Source organism: Tupaia chinensis, unplaced genomic scaffold, assembly GCF_000334495.1.
Source record: "Tupaia chinensis unplaced genomic scaffold, TupChi_1.0 Scaffold000085_1, whole genome shotgun sequence".
NCBI classification, from domain to species: domain Eukaryota; kingdom Metazoa; phylum Chordata; class Mammalia; order Scandentia; family Tupaiidae; genus Tupaia; species Tupaia belangeri.
The window spans coordinates 6,742,420-6,756,283 of record NW_006159547.1 but is presented as its reverse complement, the minus strand read 5'-3'; the positions used below and the strand labels follow the sequence as shown (position 1 = coordinate 6,756,283).

The 13,864-nt window shown below is 37.0% G+C and overlaps 1 protein-coding gene across 1 annotated transcript in view; it reads right to left on the bottom strand.

Moving 5' to 3' along the window:
* PTPRQ (protein tyrosine phosphatase receptor type Q) overlaps positions 1-13,864 on the bottom strand; it is a 246,341-nt gene that overhangs the window by 214,563 nt on the left and 17,914 nt on the right. The window contains exon 9 of the mRNA XM_006142866.3: positions 6,752-6,924. Within this exon, the coding sequence (XP_006142928.3) occupies positions 6,752-6,924 (173 nt within the window). The remainder of the gene's footprint in view (positions 1-6,751; positions 6,925-13,864) is intronic.

Genomic DNA, 13,864 nt, shown 5'->3' with positions numbered 1-13,864 from the left:
AGTGCACCACATTCTTTGTGCTAAATCTCACACACATAGCTACTATAATCTACTGTGTGGATCTAGAGAGTTGAGACTAACTGATAAACATTAAAGAGAAAATATTTTAGTTCAAAATAGTTAAAAAAACAGGATGATTATTTTTTCAAGGGTATGTTTTCTGGGCCTGACAGAGTGCCTAGAACTTCATAGTAACTTAATAAACAGAGGCTTGCAGATGAATAAAAAATACTTTAAAGCTTATAAAGTAGGAGCTACTTTTGTGGTACTATTGGGTCGTTGGAAAAGTCATGATGCATTTTTGCATAGAAAAACAGGAAAATACATCATGAATTTTCCAACAATGCAATGGGTCAAATATTTTACCAGAGGCTGTATTACTAATAATTTATTAGGCATGTTATACATACGTGCTGAGACTCATATACGACAGTTGAAGTACAAGTCTTCAAAACCTAAGAATTAATAATTCTAATGCTTTTTTCCAAAGAATATTTAAATATTGAAAATAAAATTTTATACCTATGAAGACGCGTTTAAGATCTATATCTTACAATAGCTTGTTCAAATAACCCCTATTTATTAAGAAATGAATAGATTATGAGGTATTACTGGGAAAAAAATTCCAAGTTCCAATAAGAATGATGAGATCAGATCAATTCTAGCACAGGATAATTATATTTCAATATTGTTTGAAGTTTCATCAATATGATAGGTGCAAATGATTACCAAAAAATGTTCGAGGGTGATAAAGCATTCACAACAAAAATAACACTTCCCTGTCCACACCTTCCGTATTCTAAGCCTTACTCCCTGGAAGCAACACATTTAACCATTTCTATTTTCAGTTCTTACAGTGTTTACTTCTAAACTCTCTATGCTCTTTTAAAACACAATTTAAGGGGGCCAGCAAGTGGTGTGGTGGGTAAGGTGCTGGACTCCTGCATTGCTGACTGTGGTTCAAGTCCTGGACCTCGTGGCTTGCTTTCTCACTTTTCCTTTCTCTTTCTAGTCAAATTTGAAAATAAATAATAATAACAAACAAAATTAAATAAGCCAAAAATAAATAAATAAAACTCAATTTAGAACCCATCAACATTTGGTTATGATAGTGAGGATTAGATTACAAAGTAGATACATGCACACCTTTGCCTCAGTTCTCAGTTCTCGTTGTATTAATTTCATGATGAAATAATATGTTTAAATCTTCATGGATTACTCTAAAAGGTGTATGAAAAATAAAACATTGGGTTACTGGAAAAGTCATGACATATTTTTTATGTTTTTCTATTTAAAAATGTGTCATAACTTTTCTGACTATCCAATAGTAGATAGGGAGAACATAGTGGTTGCACGTCAGGTGTCCCTCCACTATCCCTGTTGTTTAGATAATGGTTTACATTTTGTGTAATCTCCTCCCCTTGAGTTGAGTGGTACCTGTGACTTGCATATAACTCAAAGGATACAAAGCTGATGGGATATGATTCCCATGATTACATTACATTATATAGACTATTCTTGGTTGATGAAGTAAATGACCATGTGGGGAAAGCTCACATGACAAGGAACTGTAGAGGACCTCCAGGAACTAAAGTATTCTCCTGTCAAAAGCAAGTAAGAAGTCAAGTTTCTCTGTTCTATAGCCTAAAGGAAATAAAACTGTCAAAAGTCTGAGAGAGCCCAGAAGAAGATTCTTAAATGGTCAAGCCTCCAGATGAGAACACAGTTCAGCCAGTACTTTGAGTGCAGACTTAATAAGGCTCTAGGAAAGAACCCTTCCAAACTATGCCTGGACTCTTGACCAAAAGAAACTGAGAAAATACATAAAAATTGTTTTAAGCTGCCAAATTTGTGACAAATTGTTACATAACAATGGGAAAATAATACATGTTGAGTATCTCTTATCCAAAATATGAGCGACCAGAAGTGCATCAGATTTCAGGTTTAAATTTTTTTAATATTGTTATATACATAATGATATCTTGGAGATGGGAACCAAGTCTGAACAAATAATGAATGTGTTTCATGTACACTTTATACACATAGAATGAAGATAATTATATACAATATTTTTATATTGCAGCATTTAACTGTAACCCATCATATCAGGTCAGATGTGAAATTTTACAATTGTGGAATCATGTTGGTTCTCAAAATGTTTCAGATTTTGGAGCATTTTGGATTTGTGGGTTTTTTTGTTTTTTTTTTTTGATTCAGGATGCTCAACCTGTACAGTAAGATATCAACACTAGTTCAGACAAAAAACTGCAACTTTGGGCTTGGGGAGACACGGAAGTAAAATTAAAATATATGAAAGTCACACTGTGGAGGTATAAATAACTGACCCTAACTTTAATTGGCTATTAAGTGTTAAGAAATAACATAAGTCAGAGGTGAGCCAAAGGTTTCAAGTCTTTATGACAGAGAATAATGGTGACGTTATCCCAAAAGAGAAACATCAGACGTATAACAATGCTATAAATGCTTACTCTCAAAGCTTTCCAAACCACTGTCACTTAGACAACTATGAGGTCAAAATCCAGTCCAAGGGGAACCAGCAGTTAGCGTAATGGCTATGTCGCTGGATTCCCACATAGTCGACCGCGGTTCGTGTCCTGGACCCGGTGGCTTAAAACTCACGCCGGGCGCGTGTGCGTGCATGCCCAAGATCCCGAGAGGAGAATGGAGGAGAAGGGATTGCAGCATGACCATCCCCCCTGGGGGGTGATTTCTCGCATTCTGTCTCTATGTCTCTCTCTGTCTGTCTGGCGAGCACACGCGCCCTACAGTGAAAATCTCTCAAAAAAAAAAAACCCAGTCCAAGGAATTGAGGAATTCTAAACCTATAAATTGGTACTGGGGTTCAAATAGCCTCCCTTTAGACCTGGTTCTCAACACACTAAAACTATTAATTACCTAGATAGACTTTTCCTTCTGTGTGCTGCAAGAACCTTCATAGGTCATCATCACTGTCTCAAGATATCCATCTCGCATCTATTCTGCATCCCAATTGTACTGCCTTCTTCCCATCGTGATTCAGGACCTATTACCTGAAGAGGACTTTTTTTTTATCAGACAGGAGAAAATGAATTTAGATGTGATAAGTCCTGACAGAATCTATCTTTATAAAGAAGAATGAGAAAACAGTAGAAGAAGCTAGTTTGTGTGTGTGTGTGTGTTTTTAGAATTATTTATTTAATTTTATTTATTATCATTATTTTTTTTTTTTAATTTTACTAGAGAGAAAGAGAGAGAGGGAGAAAGAGAGAAAGTGAGTCACTGGGTCTGGGACTCAAATCACACAGTCATGTGGAAGTTCAGTGCCTTTAATCACCACGCCACCTGCTGGCCCCAAGAGGGCTATTTTTATATTTTCTTCATTTTTTTTTATTGTGCAAGACCAAAGTATTACAAAGTCACACTATATAAAAGCATGTGTATAGAAGCAATAGTGTCAAAAACTGACGTATAAGGCACAGAGGGACAGATTTGGAGGAGATAAGGACAGCTAAAAATATTTATCCACTGTATTTGGCCCTGAAGAGGTCATTGTTGACTTCTAACAAAATTTCAAGATTTAAAGAGTGGAGGGAGTGACATCTACTCTTTAAGAAGATTAATAGTGAATGTGAGAAAAAAAAAAAAAAGCTGTTATCCTAAGAGAGGTACCAAGGTCAAGGAAAAGAATGATAAAGGAATACAGCAAACCAGAAGTCTAATCTATTACTCTGTTTACTCCTGATGCTGTAAGATGGGTATACAGTCTCCATCACAGAAAGGAAGGAACCAAGTCTGAAAAAGTTGATTTGTCCATGGTCATGGACATACAGCACGGCAGAGCCAGGCTTAGGACTCAGATCTATTTGGATTAGAGCCTCTGCTATGTCTGTCTCCCAACATCAACCTCCTGAGATGTGAACCCAAACACTAGACACGTGGAAAAGCAGAAACAACAGACATGGGCCTGATCATGAAGAAAGATACCATCACAGAAACAAAGAGAAATATAATATCTCTTTTTATTGAGAAAAGTTAAGGAACTAATGTTGACTGTCAAGGAGGGCGAAAGGCCCAAGGCCAAGGTTAATAATCACAGATATTTAACGCAGCACTTACGGCATGCCTATGATAGTTCTAAGTCCTTTACACACATAAACCCATTAAAATCTAATTATTAACCTTTTGTTATAGAGGCTCTATAATCCCTCCATTAAAGAAAGGAAACCTAAGTTCAAAAAGGTCAGGTGAACCATCCCAAAGTTAACCCACCAATAATGGCAGAACCAGGATTTAAACCCAAGCATTCTGTCTCCTGGGTCTCTGTTCTTAATCTCTTGACTGTACAGCCCAGTACAGAACCAAATGAGGATCTTAAAGTCAGATGTGTGCAGCTACCAAATTCATATTCTCTCTACTATGTCACAAGGATTGTGGACCAGATAGAAACAGAATCGTAAAAAAGCCTCACAGAGCCTCTCTGCCGCAAGAGAAAAACAGGTGTGACTGGCTATTCAGTAGATGTCATTAGCAGAAGTAAGAAACCTGTCTCCTGGTCCTACGAAAACCAAGTATCTAATTTAAGACCTTCTCAGCAGGAGCAAAGGGTTAAGCTTTTGCCCTTTGCCTGAGTTGTCAACTAGAGTATCAGAGAAAGCATAATTCAACATCTTTTGCACACAGGAAAGGAGTCAACATAGGATTAAAACTTAACCGTGGGTTGGAAATGGCGAACCATTTGGAGTAATAAGTCCTGGGTGGCTAGAGTACACTGAGCACATGGTACGCTCAACTTGCAAGCAAGTGCCAGAAGTAGAGGAAGTCAGGGGCTAGAAATGGAGCGACAATATGTGTGAGGAAAATAATAGCGCAGAGTGAAGAAGCAGCAAATCTGAACCCAAACAGCAGAAGCCAGTTGCTGAACAGCCATCAGATATGAGGGTACTGCAAAAAGTTTGTGGAACAATGGAATTAAAATAAAAATTAATATTGGTGCAAAACAATTTGAAATCTATACTTTTTTTAGTCATAATACACATTTTTTTCTCTGGTTTTATTTTAAGTTTATTTATCTCTTCCATGAGTGAGAAAGACAAGAAAAGAGAGAGAAAGAGCAACAAAGACAAAAGGACAGCACTCCCGTTGAGGAAGAAAATGGTTAGGCAGACAGGGCAAATGGGGCAGACATGAGGGAACGCTGACCAAAAGGGGGAAGGGCCACTTGAGACCAGCCAACTGAACTAGATTTTTGAAAACCTAAATTCCTGTCCTCCCTATCACTTGTACCTCCAGACATAAGCTGTAAACCTCTGGCAGGGCACACAAAATAACAATTAGAGTCTAGGTCCAAGGATTTTTTTCCAGGTCCCACCATATTCTGAGAAGGAGATAATGGTCTTCTTGGACAAAGAGAGCTCATGACCTTTGTGTCCTCTCCAAAATTCGGAGAAAAATGACCAGACCTAGCTAACAGGCTACCTCCACCACAGGGAAATACATGCACTAACCCCTCTCTAGAACAAACCTGAACAGAGCCCTTCCTAACCAAAATAAAAACCCCACCTCAGTTCCTTGAGGTCTTCTCACTTGAGAACTCTTCTTTCATGCTGTGAAGGGCTTTCCTTCCTTCCACAATTCTAAGAAAACTTCACTTGCCTACCTACAACTATGTCTCTAATTATCCTGAGCTGTGGACAAGAACCAGCACTGTGCTCATCTGCCTCCCATCGCCCACTGATGCTGGGCCTGATAATCCCTACACCACCACCCACCAGCCCACCCTCAGCCTCCCTATCCCCAACCCCAAGTCACCAACAGAGTCCTAACACCACAATCCACTCCCAGCTTCTGCCAGCCTGTGTTACGAGCCTGAGTATGGCCAGCGCATACAGGAGGCCAGAATCTTCCCTGTGGGTCAGCCTCACAGAACCGCCTGGTTTACTGCTGCATGCATTTTCCATCAACAATCGGAAGATCCCTCATATGTTTCTAAAGGCCAGTGATTGCTGCACTGGTCCTAAATACTTATATTCTTTGTATGCTTCAGGGAGCAGGCAACGTCTGGATATGGCTAGCCTGGAAGTTTACAGGGTCAAAACAGTGAATACCTGACTATGTGAGGGGAATGAAGACAGTGAAGCAAAACCAGTGTGCATCTTCTAAAAGAAACAAAGAGGAAAACATAGACTGCTAGTGTGGACACAAGCAAACACATTGCAAATGATCCCTGTCCTCTTATTTTAAATTGACGAAATGATGTACATGTCTTTTATTTTATTAGGTGACTTCTTTAATCAAATGTATTTTTTTAAATGAGGCAGCTCTGAGAAATTAACTTCCCAAGACCAAATAGGACATAATCATTTGTCAACAACAGCTATTTAAATTACTGTGCCTTTCATTGGCAACTGTTCCAAATTGGGGGCACAGCTTTTGAAGGAATATTTAAATCATAACAGGAGTTTCTAAACAATTCATTACAGGAATTAGCATAATAATATTCACTTATGGAAATACCTTTAGTCCTGCTTAATTGCTCAATTAACATTTTTTCCTATGCTGCAAAAGAGTAATAGCACTTAACTAATAATATGTGTGCTGAAATAAAATACTATCAAACTGGAATATCAACATGGCCTAAATTTACTTCACTTTGTACTAGAAAGCTTATGTTTGAGTACTGGAAAATCTTCCAAATTATCAGTCAGAACTAGGCAGAAAAGGTTCACTAAGATGTGAAATGAAAGTGCAATACCTCATCTCTTCCTGTGAGCAAAGTATTTTCCAAAATTACTCCTGTCTCTGAAACCTGCACTTTTACACGGTATTGGTTAATGATTCCATTTGGTTGTCGTGGTTTCTTCCAAGTAATTCTTATTTGTGTGGCTTCTACCTCTACAGGTTGTAAATCAAACACGGCCCCTGGAATTGGGGGGGGGGGGCGACAATGAAGAAGAAAGGGAGAATTTAATAATACATTTTCAAATGAATAGAATTTCCAAATTCTTAGCTTGAAATTTAAGATATGCAAATGACATTAGAAAATGTAATTTATTCTCAAAATACAAATAAGAAGTGGTATAAGATAGATAATTTTCCTAAATCAGCATGTCATTACATTTGTTCAATGTTTTATTATTAATAAAAAATCATTTCCCTGAGAAGTTGCCTGTTTGTAGACGGTTAATACCCACTTGGATTCTTGAAGGTGTCATAAAAATTGTAACAGTGGGGACAGCAGGTGGCATGGTAGTTAAGGCACTGGATTCCCACATGGCTGACTGTGGTGTTAGTCTCAGACCCAGGGGCTTGAAATTCATGCTAGGCATGTGTGTGTGCAAGCCCAAAACCCTGAGGAATTGTGGCATGACCAACCCCTGTGTGGGGAGGTAATTTCTCACTTCCCCTCTCTACATCTCTCCATCTCTCTCCTCTCCAGTGATCTTATATTATATATATATATAATTTTTATATATATATATATAAAACAACAGATCAAAAACTAAACCCACAAGACTCTGAATGCATTGAAATGTAGTTGGTAAACGCAGTAAGGGTTGTCTTCTAAAGTATTAAATGAAATGATTTGAAAAGTTGATTCAGTTTTGTCTGATTTTTAAATTAATCATGAGTTTAAATTTCAGATGCTCTCACCTTTTGCAGTAGTAAAAAAAAATATAGGGACAAACTATCAATGGTTCTAAGACAAAGCATCAAATATACTAAAAGCAAATTCTAGTTAAAATGACACAAAAAAAATGACTACTAGGGAAACACCTAGTCCATAGAGGTAATGGACCAAGGATAAGCATGCCCTGGGCTTTTCACAGTGTTTCTTTTATAGTTCGTTGTGTGATTATAAATAGCCAATTCACCCCTCTAGCCCGGTTTTCTTATCTATAAAATGGATGTATCTTTCCTATTACTATACAAGGTTACCATAGGAATAAATTGTTTAAGAGAGCTCCTAAAATTTAGGTTCAAAAAAGAGAAAATATGACATTAAAATATGCCCTCTTATGATCAGACTGTAGTAACACATTATATTAATAATTTCCCTAAATAGAGATACTCAGCAGTCATAATGGCTTGGCATATTCCAGGTATAAGTTAGACATGTTGTGGAACAAGCAAGTGGTATGGTCGTTAAGGTGCTTAGACTCCCACATGTTTGACCAGGGTTCGGGTGCTAGATCCAGTGGCTTGAAAATTGCACTGGGCATGTGCATGCTGAAAATCCTGAGAGACTAAAGGATAAGGGATTGTGGCATGGCCAGCCCCCCACCCCGACCCTGGGAGGTGGTTTCTCACATTCTCTCACATTCACTCTCTCTCTCTCTCTCTCTCTCTCTCTCTCTCTGTCTCTGTCTCTTTCTGGCAAGCATATGCAGCCAATGGCCAAAACAAAAAAAAATAAAGGATGTGTTGTGTTTAAAGGGAATACAGGAGGTATGGTGGTTAAGGCAGCTGGATCCCACATGACCAACTGCGTGGTTCTAGTCATAGACCTGGTGGATTGAAAAACACACTGGGCACTTGTGTAAGCACCCAAAATCCTGGTAGGAGAATGGAAGAGAAGAGATTGCTGTGGGCCCTCCCCCAGAAAGTGATTTCTCACTTTCTTTCTCACACACTCTGCCTCTCTCTCCATGAAGTGTACATGCCCTATAACAAATGAACAACAACAACAACAAAAAAGGAATAAGACAACAGAAAGAAATTGAAAACTAATGTCACAATTTTCATAAATATAATTGATAACTAGTGAGTATGATTATACTTAAATTAACCATGTGGCAAGCTATAACTGTATAGCATTGTCATCCAACAGATTAAGTGCTTTTTCTTTGATCCATGAAGAAGTCAGTAAAGAAATCCCCTATATGTTGTAACAATATAAATATTTCTACAGGGACCAGCAGATGGTGTAATGGCTACGTTGCTAGAGTCCCATGTAGTGGACCGCAATTCGAGTCCCGGACTGGTGGCTCAAACTCAACACTGTGTGTGTGTGTGTGTGTGTGTGTGTGTGTGTGTGTGTGTGCTCCCAAGATCCTGAGAGGAGAATGGAGGAGAAGGGATTGCTGCATGGCCATTCTCCCTGGTGGGTGATTTGGATGATTTCTCGCTTTCTATCCCTCTGTCTCTCTCTGTCTTGCTGGCAAGTGCACGTGCCCTACAGCAAAAACCTCTCCAAATACATATATATATATATATATATTTTTTTTTCTACATGTTTGTTGACTTTTTGGTAACCAGATGGATGAATGAATGCTTTTGCTTTGAGAGCACATTATTTCATTATTGTGGTCCAGATTCTAGTGGTCACCCTGGACAAAACCTTTACTCAAAACTGGAAATTGAATATAACATAAATACATTTGAAATTTACTAATTCTTTGAATTTGCTTTTCTAGAAACCTTTTAGTCTATGTATATAGAAAGATAACATTTTCAGACTGATTTTCTCACAAGTGTTCTAATCTGACTAAAAAGCATGAATTGATCTTTGAAGGCTGAGTCAAGAGTTCTAGGCTAAGGCCTACCAGCACGGAGTCTCAAGTTTATCATTTAACCACTTTAGCATGCATCACCTGATGACTGTTCTAGGCGCTAGAGGGTAGCGGAGGAAGAATAAAGACCGACAAAGCCCTTTGCACAGGTCACCTCTTGTGCAAATTTTATTACAATATACTGTATCTAGATCTATGTTCTATCATCATATTTACTAATGTACACTTTTCAATGGTAGAGGAACTTTCCAATTAACTGTGTAGTATGATAATAACACAGCTATTTAAATAATAAAGCTTCCATTCTTCTTTCTTTTAAACTTTATTTTGGGGTTGCTAAGTAGATCAAAACCTTAGCCAGTATTGCATAGCACAAATCATGGAGAACATCTGGCATTTTTCCATTTAATTTGAACTGATGTAGACTCTTAACTGAAAAAAAAAATCAGCTTAATGACTACATTGATCAGATTAATCAGGCAGCTGAACTCTGCCTACTGGATAATAACTGAAATGGTCCATTCCATTTGATGCAAGCCTTAATATAATAGGATATTAGATTTTGCCCAATATAGCAGAAATAAAATTTATTTTGCTGTTTCTTATTTTGCTAAGCAAAAATAGTAGCAGACTTATTTTTTTACTTTTAATTTATATTTTTTAATATAACTTAATTATTACCCATGACACTAATACCAAAACTTAGTTTTAGTAAGGATTAAATGATTTGTATCATTCTACAATATACCTAAAACTTATAAAAGAACAATGACTGTAAACCTATCTTATTTTCTATGAAAGAAAAAGAAATCTTAAGGGATAAAGGAAATGGAGTAGACAGCATTGTTTCTTGTCTTTAGAAAGATACTTGATCTGTTACATTACAAATTATCCTGGAGAAACCAGAGAAGTGCGGATTAAATCAAATTCCTTTAATACTGATATAAAATTAACTAAAGAAAATCAAACACACAAGGCAATTATCCACAGGTCAGATCCATTCTGAAGATGCTGTCCACAGAGACTATCTAGGAGTCATTCTCAAGTCGATGCGACCATAATTTTTACTAATAAATGATAACAGATATGATTGGTTAAAAAATATTCCAAATGGTTTGAAGTTTTCAAATAAAAAACTATTACCTGACAAAGAAATAAAATGGGAACAAATGACATTGGGACAAAGGAGATAAATTAAAATAACTTCTTCCATTATTTTGCGAAGTACACTTTCATTAGAAGTAAATTTTGAAGGATTAAAAACATAAAAATCATTAATAACCTTGCAAAACACAAAACTGATAGACTCTCAGGGATGCCCTATAAAGATTTTACTACTCTGCAAAAAGTGGCCAGTTGAAATCGCTGAGAACGAAAGTCTTCACTACCATAATTAGTTATTTATTAGGGAGCATATATGAATTTTTGCAATTCACTCTTTATAAACCATGATGCTGAGCCTCCTTATAGGATATTTGACAACAGTGACAGAAAAGTTATGAGAGGATATTGAAGCAATGAAATTTACTTATTTCTTTTTTTTTTTTTGTACCCCATAGAAACAGTAAGAAAATGGTGTTGCTTGTATTAGAATTGTCTTATATGGAAATAGGTGCCTCTACTACATTTTGTAGCATGGGGGACTATTAAATTACCAGTTTTTTTCCCAAAATTATTGCTACTTCATGCCTATATAGAAATCTTCTCAGTAAGGCATATAAAGAAACCTTAGGAATTATATAGGAGAATGGCTGTAATGACAGGATGCTCATTTTCTTTGGTAATCTTCACTGTTTATCAGTCCTACTGTAATGTGATAATTTATATCATTTTCTATTAAGAGTTAAATTCAACACTTCTCTATGAATCTGGAGATTTACTAGAATCCCAGTTGTTTTTAAAAGTATTAAGTTGGGGGGACCAGCAGGTTACATGGAGGTTAAGGCAGCTGGATCCTATATGGCCAACCACATGGTTCAAATCCTAGATTCAAAGCCTTGAAAGACATACCAGGTGAGTGTGTGTGTATGCCCAAAGTCCCTGAGAGGAGAATGGAAGAAGCGAAGAGTTTGCAATATGGCCATGGCCATCCCCTGGTGGATGATTTCTCACTTTTACTATCTCTCTCTCTCTGGTGAATGCACATCCCCTGTGCAAATTTTAAAACAATAAAATAAAAAAATATTCAAGTTCCAAAAACAAGCTAGCTTTAATTATTTTTAAATAGACTATAGACTACTTTTAAATATGGAGAAAAATAGAATAACCCTAACTAGAATACAAAGAGTCCTGTTATATTAATAAATAAAGATAATCTAAAATTAATTTATCAATTTTTAATTGAAATTATATAATTCTAATGAACTGTTAGATTGTCCTCAAATAGTTTAAAGATCCCTTTATTGCAAAGTTTTAATTAATGAGACCAGTATTATTTATTATTTTCAGAAGCAGGAAGCTACATTTCTTGCATTTGCCAGAGTATCTGTTGAAGTTCTTCCTGAGGGTAAACTATCCCCAGAGAACTCCGCACCAACAGGCTGGCATGAGGAGGCAGGAACCATGCCACTCCTCCCTTGAGAGGAGCCCACCTCTAGCCACTAGGCTCCCTGAGAGCCACCAAGGGTATGGACTATATAGTGACTAGCTCAGGTAGGTAGTAGAATAAAACTCTGGACAAACTGACTTTTATATAGGGCAAACAGAGACACCAAATTCAATAGGATTTGGTGTGAGACATAACTTATGTGAAATATATTGAAAAATGTTGTAAATTCTACTTCTTGGCTCAGCTATAGTGAGGCAGGTGGTAGAGTGTCATTGCTTGATACTGGAGCCATATGGAAAGGCACTGGGTTCAGAACTCAGGTCAACCTAAGCACACTGTGAATGTCCTTGATACTTGCTGGCTGGAAAAGTTGAGAGAGGATTGAGGTGTGTCAAGATCCTACTAAGGGTACCTTTCTCTGTCTCTCTCTCTCTCAAGAAATAAACTTTTTCAAAATTATACTTGTTTTGTGAATTAAAACGCACAAATAAAGGAAAAAAATTTTTTGAAAAATTTTTGCTATAGGACGCGTGCACTCACCAGAGACAGAAACTAAGAAATCACCCCCATTGGGGGAATGCCATGCTACAATCCCATCTCCTCCATTCTCTTCTCAGGATTTGGGGCATGCACACACACACGCCCAGGGTGAGTTTCAAGCTGCCAGGGCTGGGACTTAAATCAGTCTACCAAGTTAGTGTCCAGCACCTTAACCACTATGCTACCTTCTGGCCCAGGAAATAAATTTTTAAATGATATCCAAAATAATCAATATGGCATTGCATGAGGCAATATATTACCTGTTTCCCTAATTTTGTCAAATGTTATAGAGCAAGGATGATGACAATAAACAATAATCTTAAATTGTAGATTCAGTTTATAACCTCTTAGATCAGCTGGGTTTGATTAAAAAGACAAAATTTTGGAATTTATTTAATTATATAACAAAAGAATAGAAATTGGTAGATATTTCACATTATTGGGTGGTTTGAATTTGTCCCCTAAAATTTCCTATGATAAAATTTGGTTGTCACAGGATTAAGAGGGTGAAAATGTAATCTGACTGACTGTGGAATTAAGAGGTAGCACTTTGAAAGGTGATTAGGAGTAAGGTAATCAGAGTGGAACCCCATAATTGAATCCTGGTATATTTATAGAACAGGGAACACAAACAGAGATACACACTTCTGTCCTTTCACCATGTGATGACATGTGCCACCTCAGGATACTGTGGGGAGCCCCCACCAACAAGAAGGCCTTCACTAGAGGTAGCCCTTATACCTTGGATCGTCAGACTGTGAGCTTAATGAACCTTTATTCTTTATAAATTACCCAGTGCAATATTCTGGTATCAGTGATAGCAAAGGAAAAGCAGACTAAAACAGTAAGTCAAATGGGTTGGTTGAGAATGCTATTGAAACCAAAGCCAAGAGCCCTTCTATATTTGACAGCCATCCGTAAATTATATAGTTTAAAATCAGTTTTTTGGGAGAAGATGAAGAAAATGAGAAGCCGTAAACCACAAAGACTGTATATTGTACCACCTGACCATGGTAAAATGTTTAATGTGAAAAAATGAGAACATTTTCCTTGTGAGTATGCATCCACTTCTTATTCATTGAAGTAATATGCACATTAGGATTTTCATTTGAAATAGATAAAACATAATTTTTTACATGCTTTCAACAGCAAAATATTACAGGGGTTAAGTTTCTTTAAAAGGGAAGAGAAGTACAGAATGCCCTAATAGCTGCTGCCCTCTAGTGGTCAAATACTTGAATCATTTATCTGATGACTTCCCAATGAT